The 22,709-nt window shown below is 50.7% G+C and overlaps 1 protein-coding gene across 2 annotated transcripts in view; it reads right to left on the bottom strand.

Annotated features, from left to right (window-relative positions):
* LOC126533285 (uncharacterized) overlaps positions 1-22,709 on the bottom strand; it is a 109,042-nt gene that overhangs the window by 72,526 nt on the left and 13,807 nt on the right. For both annotated transcript variants that reach the window (XM_050180545.3, XM_055071663.2), the window contains exon 3: positions 7,926-7,989. In XM_050180545.3, the coding sequence (XP_050036502.1) occupies positions 7,926-7,989 (64 nt within the window). The remainder of the gene's footprint in view (positions 1-7,925; positions 7,990-22,709) is intronic.

Genomic DNA, 22,709 nt, shown 5'->3' on the forward strand with positions numbered 1-22,709 from the left:
GAGCGGTCATGCTCCAGCGAAAAGGGAGAGACAAAAAAAAGAAGAGGTTCCTGTATTAGTTACTTACCCTTGTACAAAAAAAAAAAGAAAAAAAAAAACCCTACTACCGTGAGAAGTCACTTAGAATGCAAAAAAAATCGCGAGAACCACATACGGATGGCGACACCGCTTTGGAGTTTCGGTTACACCGCTACACCGCCTTGGGACCAGGTAATTATTTACCAGGTAAATATGCACTATATTGTGCTCTAAAGGCTCTAAAGACTAAGTAGGCCAAGTTTCGGGAAAGATTACTTAGCCCAAATGCAAGAAAGTACTTTGATGTTCATGACGTCACACTGACGTTCTGGCTTTAGGGTTTGGGCGCGAGATTAAGATAATGAAACTTTGAGGTTCATTTATTCCTATAGTTATCAACGTATTGTCGTGAAATTAACGATATCATAGTTTTCAAATAATGCCTCATCAGTCTAAAATGATTTAATTTTTCTCTTGTAGTGTCCCTTTAAGAAGAATAAGACAGAAAGAAACCAGAGGGGAAAGAAACAACACTGACAGTGCTGACTACCAGATGATCTCATTATTGAAGACAGAACACGCACTGTGCGATGAAAAGAAAACGAAACGCGCGTAAAAAAATCGCAGCCAAATAGCAGTCAATGAAGCCACATAATTCTGCGTCCCATCCAAGTAATACAAATTGAACGTCTTTGAAGTATGCTGTTAATAATCTGCAGCGGTGGCGTAGAGGTAGAACACCCGCCTCGCGTGCAAGAGGTCCGTGGTTCGAATCCCGGTGCCGCGCAATTTTCCACCGGATAAAAAAAAATTCGCGTGTTGATAAAATTGCATCAACAGGCCTGGAGTGTGGCCTGATCCCGGTGACCATAACCGGTAACGCACTCCCTCACCAGAGCAGGATTGGCCACCCTGGTGCAGTACTTGGCCACAACCTCCTATATGAACACGACAATCAAACCCCGGCCCTCAGTCCCCAGCAGCTGCGAAGCAACTGACCACGGCGGCGGTCAGACCTGCGACGCAGCAGAGGGTGCTAAGAATCCCTGGCTCCGGACAGGCCGCCATTGGAATATGAACCTGGCAACGTTTAACGCTGCAACGTCATCTAGTGAGGCGAGTCTAGCAGTGCTATTGGAGGAATTAGAGGGCAGTAAATGGGATATAATAGGGCTCAGTGAAGCTAGAAGGCCAAAAGAAGCATATACAGTGCTGAAAAGCGGGCACGTCCTGTACTACCGGGGCTTAACGGAGAGACGAGAACTAGGAGTCGGATTCCTGATTCATAAGAATATATAGCTGGTAACATACAGGAACTCTATAGCATTAACGAGAGGGTCGCAGGTCTTGTTGTGAAACCTAATAAGAGGTACAAAATGAAGGTTGCACAGGTCTACGCCCCTACATCCAGTCATGATGACCAGGAAGTCGAAAGCTTCTATGAAGACGTGGAATCGGCGAAGGGTAAAGTCAAAACAAAATACACCATACTGGTGGGCGACTTCAATGCCAAGGTAGGCAAGAAGCAGGCTGGAGACAAGGCAGTGGGGGAATATGGCATAGGCACTAGGAATAGCAGGGGAGAGTTATTAGTAGAGTCCGCGGAACAAAATAATATGCGGATAATGAATACGTTCTTCCGCAAGCGGGATAAGTGGACGTGTAGGAGCCCGAACGGCGAGACTAGAAATGAAATAGACCTCATACTCTGCGCTAACCCTGGCATCATACTAGATGTGGACGTGCTCGGCAAGGTGCGCTGCAGTGACCATAGGATGGTAAGAACTCGAATTAGCCTAGACTTGAAGAAGGAACGGAAGAAACTGGTACATAAACCGATCAATGAGCTAGCGGTAAGAGGGAAAATAGAGGAATTCCAGATCAAGCTACAGAACAGGTATTCGGCTTTAACTCAGGAAGAGGACCTTAGTGTTGAAGCAATGAACGACAATCTTGTGGGCATCATTAAGGAGTGTGCAATAGAAGTTGGTGGTAACTCCGTTAGACAGGATACCAGTAAGCTACCGCAGGAGACGAAAGATCTGATCAAACAACGCCAATGTATGAAAGCCTCTAACCCTACAGCTAGAATAGAACTGGCAGAACTTTCGAAGTTAATCAACAAGCGTAAGACAGCCGACATAAGGAAGTATAATATGGATAGAATTGAACATGCTCTCAGAAGCGGAGGAAGCCTAAAAGCAGTGAAGAAGAAACTAGGAATTGGCAAGAATCAGATGTATGCATTAAGAGACAAAGCCGGCAGTATCATTACTAATATGGATGAGATAGTTCAAGTGGCTGAGGAGTTCTATAGAGATTTATGCAGTACCAGTGGCACCCACAATGATAATGGAAGAGAGAGTAGTCTAGAGGAATTCGAAATCCCACAGGTAACGCCGGAAGAAGTAAAGAAAGCCTTGGGAGCTATGCAAAGGGGGAAGGCAGCTGGGGAGGATCAGGTAACAGCAGATTTGTTGAAGGATGGTGGGCAGATTGTTCTAGAGAAACTGGCCACCCTGTATACGCAATGCCTCATGACTTCGAGCGTACCGGAATCTTGGAAAAACGCTAACATAATCCTAATCCATAAGAAAGGGGACGCCAAAGACTTGAAAAAATTATAGACCGATCGGCTTACTGTCCGTTGCCTACAAAGTATTTGCTAAGGTAATTGCAAATAGAATCAGGAGCACCTTAGACTTCCGTCAACCAAAGGACCAGGCAGGATTCCGTAAAGGCTACTCAACAATAGACCATATTCACACTATCAATCAGGTGATAGAAGAATGTGCAGAATATAACCAACCTTTATATATAGCTTTCATTGATTACGAGAAAGCGTTTGGTTCAGTCGAAACCTCAGCAGTCATGGAGGCATTGCGGAATCAGGGTGTAGACGAGCCGTATGTAAAAATACTGAAAGATATCTATAGCGGCTCCACAGCCACCGTAGTCCTCCATAAAGAAAGCAACAAAATCCCAATAAAGAAAGGAGTCAGGCAGGGAGATACGATCTCTCCAATGCTATTCACAGCGTGTTTACAGGAGGTATTATTCAGAGACCTGGATTGGGGAGAATTGGGGATAAGAGTTAATGGAGAATACCTTAGTAACTTGCGATTCGCTGATGATATTGCCTTGCTTAGTAACTCAGGGGACCAACTGCAATGCATGCTCACTGACCTGGAGAGGCAAAGCCGAAGGGGGGGGTCTAAAAATTAATCTGCAGAAAACTAAAGTAATGTTTAACAGTCTCGGAAGAGAACAGCAGTTTACGATAGGTAGTGAGGCACTGGAAGTGGTAAGGGAAGTTTTCACCCCCACCCGTATAGTCTTCGGATAATTCAGTAGGGAATCTAGTCCTTCTCCAACGAAAAATAGTTAACTACAGGTCCATGCAAATGCTGCAGAAATCCATGGCGCCTTGACGAGGCAGTGCGGTAAACTTGATGGCAGCGATTTGATGTTCGTGCCTTTGCTGCATTCTTAAGGCTCCTTTTATTGGCAAAGGCCTTTTGCCATTTTCGAAACATGATATATAATTGCGCAAGCAGGCTTTTCCACGTACTAACTTGTCCATACCAAGATGACCGACCTCTTGCTGATGCAAGCACTGGTTAAATAGGCACCTCTATAGTTTGCAAAGTGATAGAAACAAAGGAGAGCATGGATGACAACACCAGTTCGCTCGGCGCCGACTATTCGGCTGAGGTCTGCCATCTTGGTTAGGTCAGGCAAGCGTGTGGAGAAGCGCACTCGTAGGTTTTGCATACTATCTCATGGAATCGCATTGGGAGCTCCTCCTGTCTCGTCGAATCCTGAATGAACCCAGCTGTCGGCGGCACGGTCCGAGCGTATGTGCGTGCGCCAGCAGTGTGTGGTACCATGTGGACCGCCGTACCAGATTTTCGATGCTGTGAATAGCCTTGGTTTCGGACGTCCCAAGTCGGCGCTACATTCGGCGGGCGGTTTGAACAGGGCGCATTAAAACGCAAGGTAATTAATTATTTGTTGCGCTCTCAATCAATTTAGGCTCCATAGCGTAATTACTGAGTTGACAGCTATAAAAAAAAGTAGCACTTTTCTGGCACTACTCCATTAAGAACAATGACGAATCCCGTTCGGCGTACCAACCCAGACGTCCGTGGATATACTACAGACAGGACATCTGAGAACCTAGGCCGGTTTTTCTTTATCATTACGAATAAGAGCACTAACATGATCGTCGTCCCTGTAATTTTTCCTCCGTAACAAGTCGGATCATGTGTTCAGCGACAAGTGACGATCGTAGAGATTGAGCAACATACGAGGGAAGTACAGCAAAACTTGATGGAATATTTTTGTCGCCAAAATTTTTATAGTCACAAAGTGACACTATAATCTCACTTTCGCAAAGTTTACATCAATTCGCTCCATTCTACTTTGTCAAATTTGGGCCCTTTCTTTTCTTTACGGTTATTATGCCCTGGGGCGAAACGCGGAAAAAACAAAAAACAGACTAATTTGCCAAAATTCAGTTTTTATTATCGATTCCTCATGTCTTTAGCAGTCAGTGCTGCGCCCTTCAGGTGAAACCGCCAATAGTTATTTTGAATATTTCTCGAATATTTCAAAGCATCAACTATGCGCAATCAAACAATAATCGGAGTACGACAAGTTTCATCCCCGCGGGCACAGTAAAAAAAATAAAAAAAATACGCACTCTCAAACTCGTCTAGCGGATCACGGCTGCGTCACAGCCAGCGAGTACGCAGTGATCATTAGCACACTCGAAAGTGTCCTGTATATGCGAATGAACTGCTTATTTGTTCCTAATGCTCCATTTGTACTTTAATTATCGACGCTACAAACTTGTAGTGTTATGACAGTCACTTGCTAACTTTATGAATACTAGTATGCGAACATCGTTTGAAAGTAATTGTGAAGGCGCATTTTCATTATTCGAAAACTATTGGATATTCGATTCCGTTCGCTGCTGGCACGTACTATTCGATTCGTATTCCATTGGGTCTCAAAAGTGCTACGGTCCTGGCTAGCGTTCCCCCGTTCACATATGCGCGGTGCCGAGGATTTCCGCATCGCGAAGCGTCGAACCTGTCAAGCGTCGAACGAGGCTCCCAGCGGAAAGCGAGACGCACGGGGAAGCTCCGAGAACAGTCGCGCCGAGCACACGGACTCTCGGCGGGGCACCCTGTGGGGCCGAGTCAGCGGGCGGCCAGGCAAGCGGCGTCTCTCTCGCTGCTTCCCTTTGCGTGGGTGTCGTTGCGTGTTCGCCGCCACTTCACGACGACCACTCACCGCGACGCTGACGCAAAGCGGTACGCCTGAATGCGCCGGCGGCACAGGGACAATCGCCACGGGCATCACGCGCAAGGAGCCTTCCCTGGCGGACATGAACGGCTTGAGCAGGGCGGGAGAGGTCGGGTGCACCTTTCACTTGCTCAGGATATACTTGCGCCGCTTCATGGATTCCTGCAGGAAGAACTCTGCGCGCTAGACCGCAAATGTTACAGCGTATGGATCTACCCGGAATGTGGCTGGTGGCTGGAACAACAAGGGGGGTGAAGTTGGAAAGTGCGTGGGTAGGCTTGAGAGATTTCACGGTACGTTTAGGCTCTCCTAAAAGCGGCTTCGAATTCGCGTCAGCAGCTTTTCTTGGAACTTTGCTCAGAGAGTTCGCGTTGAAGAGACGCCTGTGATTCGACCGAGGCTAGTGTGCTTGCAGCGTAACTGGCATGCACACGCACCTTGTTTTTATTTGAGTGTGTTTTGTTTGTTTTTGCGTTTTACCGACATCTTTCTTTTCCCTTAGCCACAACGATATAAGTTTATTGGAGTGACACAATTCCACGCGACAGATGCAGCGTGTATTCGCGGACGAACAATCGCTTATTGATACTGCGTAGCCAAATTCAACGGATATCAGGAACTTCGTCATTTATCGAAGCCAAATTTACACCATGCCTCAACTGCACTGAAGGAACGGGTGACAGATGAACTGCTTCTGAATGAAGGCATTACAATGGTCAATGGATTTACCGCTTAGACTTTAATATCTTTTACGACGACTTGCACAGGCCAGCAAGAAGCCGGATTTCGATGATGTAAGGGGTGTTGTGGTGCAGGGGTAAATGGTGCCCAAAAAGCGCCAAGACACCCGGATTTCGAAAAACATAGCAGCAATATCTCGGCTCCTTCGGTTCATGGTTATAGTCAGTATTGCCAGGTTGCCCATTCTCAAACAGATGTTCGTATCAGTCAGCCCTCGTCTGATCACGGAAGCTAAGCGGTATTATATTCAGTCACACCCTGGAAGGGAACAACGAAAGATAAGGACTCTTGGAAGGTAGAATAATTGCACTGAGCAAGACAGCTCTACTGCAAAGAGTCCCCCCACCCCCAACTTTTTTCTTTTGGGGGGGGGGGGCGGAGGGGGGTTCGCTTTTTCATTTTGCTGGCGTAAATTCGTAAATCACGCCGGACGTGGAGATGGTTTACGAATTTCTTTTCTCCTGCGGCTGTGTTTATGTCGGTGAGACCGGACGCTGTATTACTATCCGCTTAAAAGAACATTTTAAGAATAGGTCATCTGACGAGCATTCCCACGTAGCAAAACATTGCAGGGCTAGCTTGTGGAAAAGAGACCAAGAAGGTGTGCCTTCCATTTCTAAAAAAAAAAAAAACTAAAATTTTGTGCCATAATAGGGATCGTCGTACGTGGGAGCTGTTCGAGGCGTATGTTATAAAGAAGAAAGCGCGTGCATGCGTCAGCGATCCGTCCATTGTACTTACGGATTGCGAGGTGCAATTCCTAGACGCAAGATTGTGACGGCAGCGATTTTGGATGGCCTATCGACATGACGATGTTATTTTGTTAAAACAGACGTTTGGGCGAGTTGGTAAGACATATTTGAAACAGAACAGTGCGCTATTCTCGGGGACAAGCAGGGAGAAACGACACTATTTTGATCATTGTGTGTGCATATATATATATATATCTATATATATATCTATATATATATATATATATATATATATATATATATATATATATATATATATATATATTATAAAGGAGGTTTATTGGGGTTCGTAGCGACCGCCGGTTCTACGATGCACCGAGCACAGTCCCCGAGCTCGAGCCTCTGCTGCGCGCTTGATGCTGCCGATGCTGCTGACTGCGCGCACGTTCCTCATCTTCCTTCCAATATATATATATATATATATATATATATATATATATATATATATATATATATATATATATATATATTGTCATCTTTCACCCTATGAAGGTGAGTTGTGAGTCTGCGCGCGTCCTGTCCACTTCTACTTCTGTTGTCCGTGTGTTTATGGCGCAGTAACCCCCGTATTACCATGTATATACGCAAGTTCTGTTTGATTTAGACAGCGGTGTATTGAAACCTACAAAGCGTGACTTTTTAAGCTCGCCGCAAGACGTTTGCTCACAGCCTGAAGGAATCCATCCATTCATTGATCTTGCACGTTGGTGGCCCTTCATCTGTATAAACGTCATGTCTCTTCGGCGCCGTAAAACCCCACTGTTGCGGTCCTTGCAACCCTTGCCCGCGCACACCCTGGTTCGTTGACCCTACACGGTTATTTGGCCACTGACCCGGCAATGCCGTGGGGGGGTCATTTGAAGACGCTTGCGCATGCACCCTGCAGGAGAGCGCGCGCGAGGTAGTCATGCGGGACGCGGCATCGATGGCACAGCGTTCTCGTCGCCGCACTCAGTGCCGCCACCCGCTGCTGCCGCTGCAGTCGAGCTGACGCAGCGAATGAGTCCACGGTGCAGCTCATTCGCGCAATGGCGTTTATGGAGGCCACACTGTTTATCGAGATGTGACACCGGAGCGCAAATAAAGAGTGTCGTAACTCACCGCCTTCCGGGGGCACAGTTCCGTTCTGGGTGTGCCATGCTTCGATGGTGAGCCTGAAGCGACCCTGCGAGAACAGTAAATTTGCATCAGAGGGCGCTGCCAAAAAAGCTTTCGCCTACAATTACTTGGTCACTTCGATTTGGCCGCACTTTCTCGGCTAACGAGAGTGCTGCAGATTTTGCGTCGTGCTACGGAGGACAGCCGACGAACGGCCTTCGATGAAGGAGCACGCAATCGGTATTTTCGCACACTCGTAGTCGCGGTATACTGTACAGCACGGCGCCTAAGTGGTGGTCGTCAATTCGATGTTTCTCGTCGGACAACGCATATCAAGCGAATGCAGTTCGAAAGAAAGAAATTTACCACGTTGCAAGCTTTTACCGAAGTGCCATAACAGCTATCTAGATGTTCAACATCCCTACTGCCAGCTAGACTGCCAGCTGTAACCAAGACGGGATGCATTCACGTCCTCGTACTAATCGGCTATACTCGCGGACAACTTTCTGCGGCTATGAAAGGAAAGCTACGGGCGCGCGTCTGCTGCACATCTGTTCCTGCGCCAAGTAGTCCGGCAGCGTATGACAGTGCCTTCGATTGCTCGGAACGTACGCTGAGTCGGCACAGCTTCCACGTGCGGCGGTTTGACGCTCCCCAGACGCGGAAGGAAAAAAAAAAGTAAACCTTTACACTAGCGGTGTATTCTTTCTTATTTAACTGTTTCTAATAAGGTGCTTATGTTTTCTCTTCCCCAGCATATACACTTGCCTGGATTAAAACGCGGGACTCTTTTCAGAAGCGCTCTCACTTGCTGCGCTTTGCCTCCGTACTTTTCCCTTCATAGCCACAGAAAGTTGTCCGCGAGTATAGCGCAGCGCCACGTCGTCTGCTACCAAGAGCATTACTTCAGCACTAAACCACCAGGCGAACAATAATATACATTGCCCTATTTATTATTACGAGTGACGAACAGGTCATCAGTGTAAGTCAAACGATTCCTACTCCGTATACGAAAGAAGTTGCACACTTGCACACTCGAGAGTTGTTTTCTGTTTTTTATAGTTGTATTATAGTTGCTTGTGGTTATTTTTATGACGGTCAGTGCAGTCTTTTACAGCTTACCGACCACGTCTTTGTAGTAAGCAAATGTGGCAGTGCCATCTTGAAATCGCAGAGAGAGCAGAAGCAATGCTCTGTTACGGACTAGTTGGTCCACGGTGAAGAAAAGGTCTGCAATGCAAATCCATCAAGAATGGCTTTTCTTTTTTTGTCGTGCCATGCGTTTGCATCTGTCAGTTGTGTTTTCTTTTCGCAAATACAAAGATGGCGTACTCATCTCATGTCCCAGTAGTGGCAGCATAATTTTTTTTCCCACTCTTCTTTCTCGCAGTGCATCTGATATTCCTGAATCACGATGGCCGATGGACTGTCGATAAGAGTCGCACAATCTTATGCAGCCTCACCGCTGCTGATCGCTCGCCAGGCCTTTTCCGGTTCACTTCGAATCTGTAGCTGACGGCGCTTCAGAACAAACTGCCGATGCTCCCAAGCCGCAATGTGTTACGACTGTTGCCGTTTTACCCTCTTCTCGCAATAATTTCACACAAAGAATAAAACACGCTTATATTTGCGGCACCACTGGTTGCGATATGCGAGCACGGCCGAGCCGCGGTCCACTGTGTGTAGCCGATGACCGTGCACTGCAGCTGAACTTGAGTTGTATCGGAACTCTCCTTGGTGCTGAACGTTTGAACGTGGATGTCACTTTTAATAAAATGGGCACTATGCGCCACTCTACTGCAGCAGACATCACTTTGCTGTAATAGAAGTTGCACAGCCAAAAAAGCCAATGTTTTTGTTGCCGGTCACGGCGACGCGCTGGTGCATGCAGCGTCGCCGTCGGCGGAACCGAGCGAACGAACACAGCGAAAGATGAAAGAGCGAAAGCGGAACACAGCGGAAGATGGAAGACGCGAGGAGGAAAGCGGAGAAGGAGGGTGCAGCCAACACTAAAGCCCCTTGAACTTCGTAAAGTAGCGCCACGCTTTGAAGAATGCCGCCTCCTCCTCGCGCTCTCTGGTCGAGGCCGACGCCGCGTCGCTGTTGGCCTAATAGCATCACGTGGGCCCTCGCGCCTTGCTTCAGCGCCATTTTTGCTCGAGAAGCGTCTGCGGAGTGGCGAGGAGCGCATGTTGGCGCCGTTGCTACGCTCGAGCAGTGTGGGTGGCGCCACGGTCGAGGAGGCAGCGTGAAAGAGGAGAAACGAGGAGGAGGGAAGGCGGAGGAGAGAGTGTCGCTACTTTACGAAGTTTAAGGGGCTTTAGCCAACACATCCTATGTTGTTGCAGCGCAACCATGATGCGGAAAGCAGAGCAGGATGGGCTGGCGAATGCGTGAGAAGAAAAGCGTAGTGGTGGCGACGATGACTACGAGGTGGAGCCAGAGTAGCGCGCGTTGTCTGGGGGGTCTGCCTGCTGCGGCTGTTAATCGGGCTCACGTGTCACCCACGCGCTGCCTCTCATGACCTCCTGATTAGCGAGGCAGTCACGCCACACTTCGCTCCGTTTGCAACGTGCCGCACAAGACATCGTCCACGTCAGCCAATATATCGCGAAATAAAAACACGTACACAATTGCGCTCAAATTTCGCATTAGGGAGTATCGTAATCGTCCATGAAATTTTTACAGTATGTTCGCCGTTTATGTCACTGCGAGATTATATTATCAGTAATGTAATTTGCGGCCTTTTTTTCACCAGGCACTGTCAAAGACGCGGACTGCTGGAAACCCAGTAGGCATTTACCCCAGCTGGTACTATATTATTTGCACTCCTGATAAAAATACCGCCTTAAATAGAAACATGTTCTCGGTGATCGAATTTTAGCTTTCAATAAAATCAAATGCACACGGATATTTGGCTGAGAGATTGTAGAAATAATAGTTGAAATTGCGTGACATTGCGCGTGCCCGAGTTAACGTCGCCGTCACTCACGCTCGTAGTTTTCAGGAAGAATAATGCAATCATAGGGCTACATTACGGCTTTTATAGTTCTGATGTAATTACCCATGCACCAATAACGACGGCCTTCAAGCTCACTTTCTCGGCTTTTGCACCTCCCCCACCGTATCACCACTGGACATGTTCTTATGTTTGTACGACTAAATAATGCACGCGATGCGTACAAGGGGACGATCTTTCTTCCTTTTCTTACCTATGTAGGACATTAGACAGTATAATACCAAGACCTTGGTTGCGCAACCCACCACACTTTTCCAAAGGGGACGCTCATAACATCCATCCATACACAAACTTGAGCGCTGGTCTCCCATAGTGCCCTCATACAGGTGTACGTGCGAGTCGGCACATTTAAATGAAATGGAGTCACATTAGCAAGCAAAGCTTTCCGTTCATTCGAGGTTCAATTTCCGTTGTTCTCACAGCGAAGCTGTTTACGGCTAGAGTTCCGTGCATTTTTCGCGTCGGTCAACAAATGTGTGTGAGCAAGAACTATCATCATCAGCAATGGCTGAGTGAGTGAAATAACTTTAATAAGCCCAGAGAAGACGCAAGGGAGAACCCGCGCCATCCGGCTAGTCCCACGTAGGGACCGCCAAGCCGAGCTTGACGGCCCGATCGCGGGCACTCTGGACGGCCAGGGTTTGATCGTTGAGTTCGGGGCTGCCCAAGAGCGCAGCCCACCTATCCTCGCTGAAGGAGGTGCCGATGGCTTTGCACTCCCACAACACGTGGCCCAATCTTGCCGTTAGTCCACAAGCAGGGCAGTCCGCACTGGGATACCTTTCAGGGTATATTGCATCAAGAACCGCAAGGTTAGGATACGCACGGGCTTGTAAAAGTCGAAGGGTCACCGCCCACGCCCTGCATAAGGAGGGGTGCGGGAGGGGGAATACCCGCCTTGACAGATAGTAGTGTGCGGTAACCTCATGGAACGTGAGCAAGGGTTCCCCGCGGGGCAGGGGGACTGCGGAGGCGACGCGGTCAGTAAGTCCTCGCGCGGCCTCGTGCGCGCCCTCGTTAGGGTTAGAAGGAGAGCCCCCAGTCAACCACAAGTAAGCGGGAAACCAACTGATAGAATGCGGAAAGACTTTTGGCGCTTTGAAGAATGCGGAGGGCCTGAGGGGAGACCATCCCGGTTTGGTAGGCCTTAATGGCTACCTTGGAAACGCTATATATTGCCTCTCTGCGACCATCGAGCAGAGCCAGCGCGATTGCAACCTGTGCGGCTACCACGGGCCTCGAAGTGCGTACCGTAGCGCAGCAAGTGAGCCTGCAATCGGAGTCGACGATGGAGGCGGCAAATGACTCTTGATGGACATATGCCGCGGCATCCACGAAACTTGCCTCAATGTGGTTGTTGCGGACATGCTCGAGTAGAGCTGTACCCCTGGCCCTACGTCTGCCGACGTTGTTTGCGGGGTACATATTGCGGGGAATGGACGCGATGTGCAGTTGAGACCTGATGTCGCTGGGAATCCGCATGGAGTCGGGTCACTGGTCGACAGGGTTGAGGCCCATCTCGTCGAGTATCTTGTGGCCCGCCGGGGTGCTGGATAGCCTGAGCAGCTGTGAACGCTCTTGTGCCTCGATTATTTCTCCGAGCGTGTTGTGGACTCTGAGCTTGAGCAGGTTTTCGGTGTGGGTGCTGACAGGTAAGCCGTGGGCAAGTTTGAAGACCTTTCTGATGAGGCAATTGAGCTTGTTCCTCTCTGCAACATGCCAATTATGCATGGCCACAGAGTATGAAAGGTGGCAGAGAACAAAAGTATGTATAATGCGGATCAGATTGTCTTCCTTGATTCCCCGGTGCCTGTTGGCGATCCTCCGGGTGAGGCCGAGAGCACTCTCCATCTTGGCGGGGATTTTTCTCAGTGCGGTTCCATTGGCTCCGTTAGACTCGATATACATACCCAATATTCGGAGCGAGTCCACTCTGGGCACCGGGGACCCGTCACCAGTGATAAGCCGTATTTCACTTTCGGACGCCGGTTTCCAATCACGATGGCCGCCGCCTCTGGGTCTTTTCTTGTAGAGTAGTGGTTCAGATTTGGATGGAGAACATCGAAGCCCAGTGGGGCTGAGGAAGGGCTCGGTCGCATCGATGGCGCTCTGCATGGCGGCCTCAACTTGGCCGTCGCTCCCGCCGACGCACCAGATGGTGATGTCATCTGCGTAGATGGTGTGGTTGATTCCTTGAATCTTCGCGAGCTCCTTGGAAAGCCCCATCATTGCGATGTTGAATAATGTTGGCGAGATTACTGAGCCCTGAGGCGTGCCTCGTGAACCGAGGGTGATCTCTTACGAGAGGTATCCTTCGATCTTGAGCTTGGCAAGTCTCTGGCTAAGGAAGGATCGGACGAAGTCGTAGGCCCTCTCCCCGAGCCCGAGGCCGGCAATAGACTGGAGAATGAATTCGTGTGAGATATTGTCGAAGGCCTTCTGCAGGTCTAATCCAAGGATGGATCTGGTATCTCCCGTGCTCCGGTCGATGATCTGATGTTTTATCAGTTTCATGGCGTCCTGTGTCGAGAAGTCGGCTCTGAAACCAATCATATTGTAGGTGTACATTTCATTGGTCTCGATGTGCACCTTGAGCCGGTTGAGCAGGGCATGCTCTGCGATCTTACCGACACAGGACCTCACAGAAATCGGTCTTAGATTGTCGATGCCTGGTGCTCTACCGGGTTTGGGGATGAGTGCAGGCCGTCTTCCATTGTGTGGGGACCTGTCCGCTGCGCCAGACTTCATTAATCCTTTCAGTGAGGAAGTCGATCGACTCATCATCGAGATTCCTGAGCATCCTGTTAGTGACGCCATCCGGGCCAGGGGCAGATTTGACGTTGAGGGAGAAGAGGATATCTCGGATCTCGGCCGCAGTAAAGTCCTGGTTCAACTCCGGCACCGCACACACTGCGTAGTCCGGGAACTGGGTAGGGGCAGAGCTATCCGCGACTGGCAGGTACTTGTTTATGAGCCTGTCGACAATCAACTCAACCGGGGTAGAGTCCGTAGCGAGGTGGATGGCTCGCGCGAGGGATCGTCTCTGGCTGGATCTGGTGCTGCCCTCATCGAGAAGGTGTTTGAGCAGACCCCAGCTTTTGCCGGATCTGAGCTGAGCCTTGATGGATTCGCAGAGCTCCTCCTATTGTTATTTGCACAGGTTCTTGCAGTGCTGTTCGATCTCCCTGTTAACCTCGGAAACCTTCTTGCGGAGTCTTCTGTTGTGCTTCTGCCCCTTCCATCTCGTGAGGAGGGCTTGCTTGGCTTCCAGCAGGTGCGCCAACCTGCTATCCATCTTTTCAACGTCGAGGGCAATGACGACCTCCTTGGTTGCCACCGCGGCGTCATCCCTGACCCCTTTACACCTACCTTCAAAATCTGTCTCGGCCTTCGGTGCGCGCTCGGTTCTGATCTTGGGGAAAACGTCCCAGCCGACCAACTTGAATTTCCTCGTCCTATAGCGGGCAATCGCGAGGGAGACTTTGATGACATAGTAGTCACTTCCGAGGTCTAGAGCCGTGTTCACCCACTTGACCTCCCCTACGTTCTTGACAAAAAAGAGGTCCGGGGTAGTGTCCCGGCATGTGGAGTTGCCTCTCCTAGTGGGGAAATCCTTATCGGTGATAAGGGTCAAGTCCACTTCCATCGCAGTCAGCCACAGCTCGCGTCGCTTGGGCGTGTCATGGGTGTACCCCCACACCCTATGTGGGGCGTTGAAATCCCCGACGACGACAAGGGGGTGCCTACCGGCCAGGCTGACGGCCCTCTTGAGGAGAGAGTTCGCCCTCGCCCTGCGGTATCTGGGGCTGCAGTATACGTTCAGGATACAAAGGCTGTTTCTTCTGAGGCCCTTTCTGGGTGGGTTCATGAGGACTTCAGTCATGACGTACTCGATGCCATCACCAACTGCGCCGAGGTCGCGAGAGAGGCAATTGTACCTTTTGTTGACAAGGGTAGCAACTCCCCTACCTCCTGAATGTGAGGATACTACCCGATAACCCGCTAGTTTGATAGGGGTACTAGTTGCAACTTCCTGAATAGCGATGAATTGGGGCTTAGCTGTGAGAGTTCTTAAATATTGTTGTAGAAGCGGCTTCTTGTTGGGAAACCCTCCGCAGTTGCATTGCCAGATACTAAAGTTCTCGTCCGCACACTCCATGTTCAGGCTGAGAGGAAGGTTGAGCGGCCCTGAGAATCGCGCCCTACGTCGGTGGTGCTAGTACATGACGTTGTGCTGCGACGTGCGAAGGAGCGGGGCTGGGTTCTCTCCTGGCATCGACCTCCTCTAATTTGCTTATGCATTCACTGAGTGCACCTAAGCCCATTTTTGGGTGCGCTATAGCTTCCTGGACCTCTGCTAAGCTAGCCTGCATGCTGGCGAAGACATTCTTGGGTTCCGAGAGCAATTTTATAGTCTCGTATTCATGTCTGTTCTTACTGCTCGACGCTCGCGCGCGAGACCTGTGGGATGTCTCGGACGTACCCATGGCGACGGATGCCAAGGCGGGTTGCGGCGAGGAGGGTGAAAGCGCGAGCTTCCTAATCTCCACCATCTCTGCAGCTAGCCTGCTCATTTCTTGCTTAACCTGCGCGTTTTCTTTCCTCAACTGCTCGTTAACTCTTCACAACTCCTCGAGCTCGTTTGCGTGGTGCGAATCGCGAGGCGAGTCGTCGCCTCTTGGACCCTCACGTCCCCCTCGAACATTGTCGGCCCAGGAGAGCATGAACTTCTTGCTTCTAAGGGCGGTGGGAGTGCAGGAGCGGGCCCTGGTCCCCCTCGACGTGTCGTGCCCCGGCCTGGAGCTGGAGCGAAGCCGAGAACCGGAGCGTGCCCTGGGGGCCGAGTGACCCCTGCATAGGGAACGGACTCTCGAGCGGCCCCTCGAACGGGAGCGTCCTCTGCGCTGAGCAACCGGAATGGACGAAGCCTGGACGAGTTCCGCAGTGTCGGAGCGCCGCTGAGGGGACGGTGACGCGGCATCGGCCATCTTGGCGCGCTCACTGCGACGACGACGCACGATGTATGGGACCTTGAACCTTTGAGCACAGTCCTTATTAGCCGTGAGATGCTGGCCACCACAGAGTTTACACTTCGGGGTACAGATGCTGCTCATCGGGGCTAGGGGCACCACAGCCACGGCAAATAGCGTCACCGGGATTGGGACACATGTCGGCGCGATGACCGAAGCGGCCGCACGTATACTACACGTCGATTTGCTTGCGGTAGAGCGAGCACTGCATGAGTAACTGGCCATACCTGACAAAGTTCGGTATACGATGCCCGTCGAACGCGACGATGACCGCGCCGGTTCGGGCGATTCTCTTCGTTGCTAAGGCGAGTGGATTATTGGCGTTGACAATATTGGCATCGATGACGTCAGGGCCGTCTTGAAGAGGGATGTTGCGGATCACCCTCTTGCACGTGGAGTGCGGGGCCGTCTTGTAGGCATTGAGCTCATATACCTTGCCCGAGGTGAGTATCTGCCTCATCCGGACGTAGCGGTTCGCATTCTCGCGCTTGGGAGTACTGGCGATGATAATATTTTGCTGTACGTTCGGGCATAGAGTATCTTGGCATAGATCTTCCCGACTGATGCCAGCGGCGGCGAGTATTGCGTCAGCCACCGTAACAACGCCAATCTTGGAGATATTGAGTCCACCTCGCGGCCTGATCACAATCTTGATATCATCTCGAGGAAGTGAGGGCATTCGTCCCGCTCGTGTCACTTTGGATTTTAGAGCAGCACCGCCTGATTTGCCACGGTGCGCTCCCGGTTGGGGCGATGACGCATTAGTGTCAGCCCTGCGAGCTTTGGCGCCAACTCTTCTGGCCCCCGAAGACTGCCAACCTTGATCTTGAGTAACCTCTTCCGGGAAGGTATCCTCCCCCTCCATTTGATACTCCCTCTTGAGTAAGAAATTAAGCGTACCTCGCCTTCAAAGGGCCGGTACGCGGCGGGCAGGTGGTTCACGAGGCAAAAAGCTCGGTCTCAAAGCTCGGGCACGGGCAGGAGGCACGTGGCCTCGGGGAGCAAAGCTTGGCAATCCTCCGTAGGCTTAGCTGGGCGGCCGCCGTCTTGCTGCTGTCAAAGTGTCCCGAGCTGCGTGGAATGATGCAGACGTTCTGGCGCTTCCAGATGGCAGTCCGCAGTAAGTTCAGGTTGAATCGGGAGCTCATGTGAAACAAGTGCGCTGAGTTGGCCCCCTTGCGGTGGTGCACCATCAGCAATGGCTAGTGCCACTGCTCGCGTGTTCATTGTCTTCTTTACAGCTGGCTCCGTTGCCGCTCATCATGTCAGCGTTCCCATACTGCCCCTGCCTTTGCGAAGTCGCTGACGGCACTGGCCCACTGCCAGTCGGTGCGGTGATTTCGGTCTCAAATTCTTTGTTTGTCTCAAATAACGCTCGCGCCTCCGACACCGTCTTCTTCCACAGCTGGCGCCGATGCCGCTCATCATGCTAGTGTTTCCGTACTGCCATTCCCTCTGCGAAGGCACTGACGGCTATGGCGCACTAGTCGGTGCGGTCATTTCGGTCTCACATTCTTTGTCCCTACATATCGCTCGCGCCTTCTTGCATAGCTGGTGCTGATGCCGCTCATCATGCCACCGTTCCCATACTGCTCTTCCCTCTGCGAAGGCGCTGACGGCGCAGACCACTGACATTCGGGGCAGTGATTTCGATCTCAAATTATTTGACCCTATATATCGTTCCCGCCTTCGTCGTCGTCTTCTTGCACAGCTGGCGCCGATGCCGCTCATCATGCTAGTGTTTCCATACTGCCCTTCCCTCTGCGAAGGCACTGACGGCACTGGCCCACTGCGATTCGGTGCGGCGATTTCGGTCTCAAATTATTTGACCCTATATATCGTTCCCGCGTTCGTCATAATCTTCTTGCACAGCTGGTGCCGATGCCGCTCATCATGTCACCGTTCCCATACTGCCCTTCCCTCTGCGAAGGCACTGACGGCACTGGCCCACTATGATTCGGTGCGGTGATTTCGGCCTCAAATTCTTTGCCTAAATGTATCGCGAAATGAAAGCACGAATGTATATAACGAATGTATAACATGAATGAATACAGATGTATAAAAGTAAATGTGTGTGCGTACCTTTCGTCACGATGACCACGGATCAAGACAATAAATGTGTTCGCACCTTTGTTCAAAATTCTGTACGACCCTTTTGTCATGTGCTACACAACTTCGCTGGTCATCGACCTTCACATAATGAAATAGCTCATGATTTTTCGTTGCCGCCATGGGTCACAAATGGGAAAACCAAGTAGCGCGCATGAATGCGTACACCCGTGAGCCAGGGGGTTATATTCGCTTGCTGGCCTTTTGTGCAATACAAGTTGCCAGTCTACGCTGTATCTCCGCCATGCTGGTTGCATTTCGAGCAGAGCAGAGATACTCGTGAAGAGGTAAAATTATGTATGGCTTGTCGCGCGAGTTTTCGTGCATGTGCTACGTATACTCAATTTTAATGTTGGTGCTTTGCAAGTATTTTCTTATTTTAAAATTCTTCAGTGTTCTCCTGTACTTTAATGCTATTGTAACCCTTCAATAATGCAAATGTTCACTGTACTCTTTTAAGGCTTAGTATTTCAAGTTTTACATTCTATATATCCATAACAGTTTTTACAATTATATTGCCTGCATGCATTTCTCTTTTCGTCGTGCTGGTCGCATTTTGCGCAGTCCAGTTGGATTGGATTGGAAAAACTTTAATAGAAGTCCTGCAGGACGCACGTCAGCGCGCAGTGGGCGTCTCCCACGCAGGGACCGACAGGGAGTACCTGGCGGCCGCTGCGCGAGCCTGCTGGACGGCCCATTGCTGATCTTGTAGGAGCGGGCTTCGTATCGTCTTCTCCCACTTGTCGGAGGTAGAGTCGGGCGGAGCGTTTCTGCACTCCCAGAGCACGTGTGCGAGTGTCGCCGTGACCCCGCACGAGGGGCACGCATCGTCTGGGTAGACGTCCGGGTAGATGATGTGTAAGGTGGCGGGGTTCGGATAGGTATCTGTCTGTAATAAGCGTAGCGTTAGCGCCTGTGACCTGTTTAGTTTGGGGTGCGGGGGCGGAAAGAGACGTCGTCCCAAGTAAAAGTGTTTGGTTATTTCATTGTAGGTTACTGGGGCGTCCCTGTTCGCCTCCAACTCATCGAGACGTGGTTGCCCGGGGGTGACGGCGCGGTCGGTAAGCGCGCGCGCAGCGTCGTGGGCTGTCTCGTTGAGGTTGGGCGGGGCGCCCGGGATCCGACCCAGGTGGGCGGGAAACCAGACGACGGTGTGGTGTTTGAGGGTGCTTGGTTCAGCGCCGCGGAGAATGCGTAACGCCTTGACGGAGACGACTCCTCTCTCGAACGCTTTGATGGTTGTCGTGCAGAGATAACTTGTTTCTATATTGCCATGTGGTGGTGACGGTCAAGAACGCAGTAGCAAAACTGTGAATGGCGAAACTACATCTCTGTTGGGCGAGCCTGTGCCAAGAAATTCATGCTACACTCAAAACAATGACAGCGACGAACAGTGGGCGATCGTCGAAAATCTGATCTGCCGGTCAACCACGTCGGCTTTTATACATGCGTCATCGAAGGTTCCAGAGTAATCGCTGGTGCCCGCGTGTCTTCCAGAAAGTACTACAAAATTCGCGTCAAACATGCAATCACATTACACAAGCTTCGGCGACAACAGACAGCAGATAGAACCATCGATAACATTTAAAAAACTTCCAACACATGCGGGCGCGTCCCGCGCTGAGCGATAACATTTGTTAGACGGTGAAAAGCGGTCACCCGAAAAAGATAAACGTGCACACACGTCAATCCCCCTCTCAAAAAGCATCATCCCGACGCTACAAAGAGGAGAGCAAAAAACGAAAGCACATTTATTAAGGAAAAGTAAAAAAATAACAAAGAAACAAAGTCCAAGGTAACACAGTCCAAAAAAAGAAAGTCCAAAGTTCAGCTATGCAAAGACCCAAAGTTCGTTAGCGCTGGTAGAACGACTGAAGTCGCACAACATGGACTATTTCAGGACGTGAGCGGCACCGCTGTGATAGCGAAATGCCGTCTGGCGCGAACCCATAGCTGAGTGCGCCAAACTTGGATGATCGCGTTGGATGATCTGGTAGGGTTGGAAATAGCGGCTTAAAAGCTTCTCGTAAAATCCTCGTCGGCGTATCGGGGTCCCAACCCAGAATGGTCGCCAGGCTCGTAATCTACGTGTCGTCGTAGAAGATTGTAGTGCCGGCTAGCGGTACTCTGCGGTTTCTTGATGCGCAGGCGAGCGAGCTGTCGGGCTTCTTCGGCGTGCTGGAGATAGGCGGCGACGTCGAGATTCTCTTCGTCGGTGACGCGCGGCAGCATGGCGTAGAGAGTTGTCGTCGGGTTCCTTCCGTAAACCAGCTTGAACGGCGTCATTTGAGTTGTTTCTTGCACTGCCGTGTTATAAGCGAAAGTAACGTACGGCAGGACCACATCCCACGTTTTGTGCTCGACTTCGACATACATTGCTAGCATGTCGGCGAAGGTCTTGTTCAGGGGCTCCGTAAGACCATTCGTCTGTGGGTGGTAGGCAATTTTCCTCCCGCGGTTTGTCTGGCTGTATTGCAGAATGGCTTGGGTGAGCTCTGCTTTAAAGGCCTTTCCGCAGCCGGTGATGAGGACTTCTGGGGCACCATGTCGCAGCAGGATGTTCTCGACGAAGAATTTCACCGCTTCGGCTGTGCTACCTTTCGGCAGAGCTTTCGTTTCAGCGAAGCGGGTGAGGTAGTCCGTCGCCAAGACGATCCACTAATTTCCGGATCTTGACGTCGGAAAAGGTCCCAACAAATATATGCCGATCTGTTGAAATTGTCGGCAAGAAGGCTCGATCGGCTGTAATAATCCCGCTCACCTTGTCGGTGGTGTCTTGCGTCGTTGGCAGTCTCGGCCGATGTCTTGACGTAACGGGCGACGTAGGTAGTCAGGCACGGCCAGCAATACCTCTCCTGTATCCTTGATAGCGTCCGAGAGAATCCGAGGTGCCCAGCGTACGAATCGTCATATAGGGCGTGCAGTACTTCTGGGCACAGTGCTAAGGGAACAACAAGGTAGTTGGCGTAGACTGGTAAGACGTTCTTCTTTACGAGCAAGTTGTTTTGAAGCGAAAACGAAGACAAGCTTTGCCTAAATGCCCTAGAGACAACGTTGGTGTTCTCTTCTAAATACTCGGCGAGGTTTTTGAGCTCAGTGTCTGCTCGTTGCTGTTCAGCGAAGTCTTTCGCGCTTATTATTCCAAGGAAGGCGTCGCCATCCTCGTCTTCTAGCGGCGGGTCAATGGGGGCCCGTGATAGGCAGTCGGCACCAGAGTGTTTTCGTCCGGGCTTGTAGATGACAATGATGTCATATTCTTACAGTCAGACTCCACCACGCCAGGTGTCCTAAAGGGTCCCTTAAGTTCGCTAGCAAACACAACGTGTGATAGTCGCTGACGACTTTGAACGGCCTGCCATATAGGTAAGGGCGGAATTTTGCTGTAGCCCAAATGATGGCGAGGCATTCCTTTTCGGGCGTCGAAAAGTTCCCTTCCGCTTTTGACAGCGACCGGCTAGCGTAAGCTACCACCCATTCAAGTCCGTCTTTCCTATGGATTAGGATGGCACCGATGCCTAGGCTACTGGCGTCAGTGTGGATTTCTGTATCGGCGTTTTCGTCGAAGTGCATGTGCAAGTACCGGCGGCGACTGCATGCGTCGTTTGAGTTCTTGAAATGCGTCAGCTTGCGGCGTTTCCCACTTGAACTCTGCATCACATTTAGTTAGGTGTGCCAGCGTCTCAGAGATGCGTGAAAAGTCCTTGACAAAGCGCTTGTAGTAGGTACACATGCCAAGGAATCTTCGCACTGCCTTCGTGTCGATGGGCTGCGGTAACTTTGCGATGACAGTTGTCTTCTGCGAGTTGGAGGCGGACCCCAGATTTGCCGATCACGTGGCCCAGGAACAGAAGCTCATCGTAAGCGAAGCGGCACTTGTCCGGCTTCAGAGTGAGCCCTGATGACTTGATGGCCTCTAGTACTGTCGCAAGCCGCCTAAGGTAATCGTTGAAGTTTCCGGCGTAGACGACGGCGTCATTCAAGTAGACGAGGCGGGTCTGCCACTTTAGCCCTGCTAACACTGTGTCCATCACCTGCTGGAACGTTGCAGGCGCCGAGCATAGTCCGAATGGCATGACCTTGAACTCAGAGGCCGTTTGGCGTGAAGGCGGTCTTTTTGAGACCTCTCTCGTCGACTTATATTTGTCAGTAGCCATACCTGACATCCATCGATGAGAAGTATTTAGCGTTGCAGAGCCGATACAATGCGTCGTCTATCCGTGCGAGGGGGTATACATCCTTCTTCGTGATCGTCGACGATAATCGACGATAATCAATGCAGAAACGTAGGGTTCCGTCCTTTTGCTTCACCAAGACTACAGATGTCCACCGGCTTTTCGACGGCTGGATGACGTTGTCGCCCAGCATTTCGTCGACATGTTGCCTTATAGCTTCACGTTCTCGCGTCGAAACTCGGTAAGGGCTCTGGCGGAGCGGTCGAGTCCACTGCTTCGGTTATTATGCGATGCTTTGCGACTGGTGTTTGTCGAATCCTCGATGACATTGAAAAGCAGTCTTTGTATCGTCGGGGAAGGCTTCTGAACTGTTGCTGCTTACTCAGAGGGAGATTTGGATTCATGTCGAAGTCTGGATGGGGAACTATGGTCGTCGGAGTAGATGCGGCAGAATCCG

This window comes from Dermacentor andersoni, chromosome 7 (genome assembly GCF_023375885.2).
Source record: "Dermacentor andersoni chromosome 7, qqDerAnde1_hic_scaffold, whole genome shotgun sequence".
NCBI lineage: Eukaryota > Metazoa > Arthropoda > Arachnida > Ixodida > Ixodidae > Dermacentor > Dermacentor andersoni.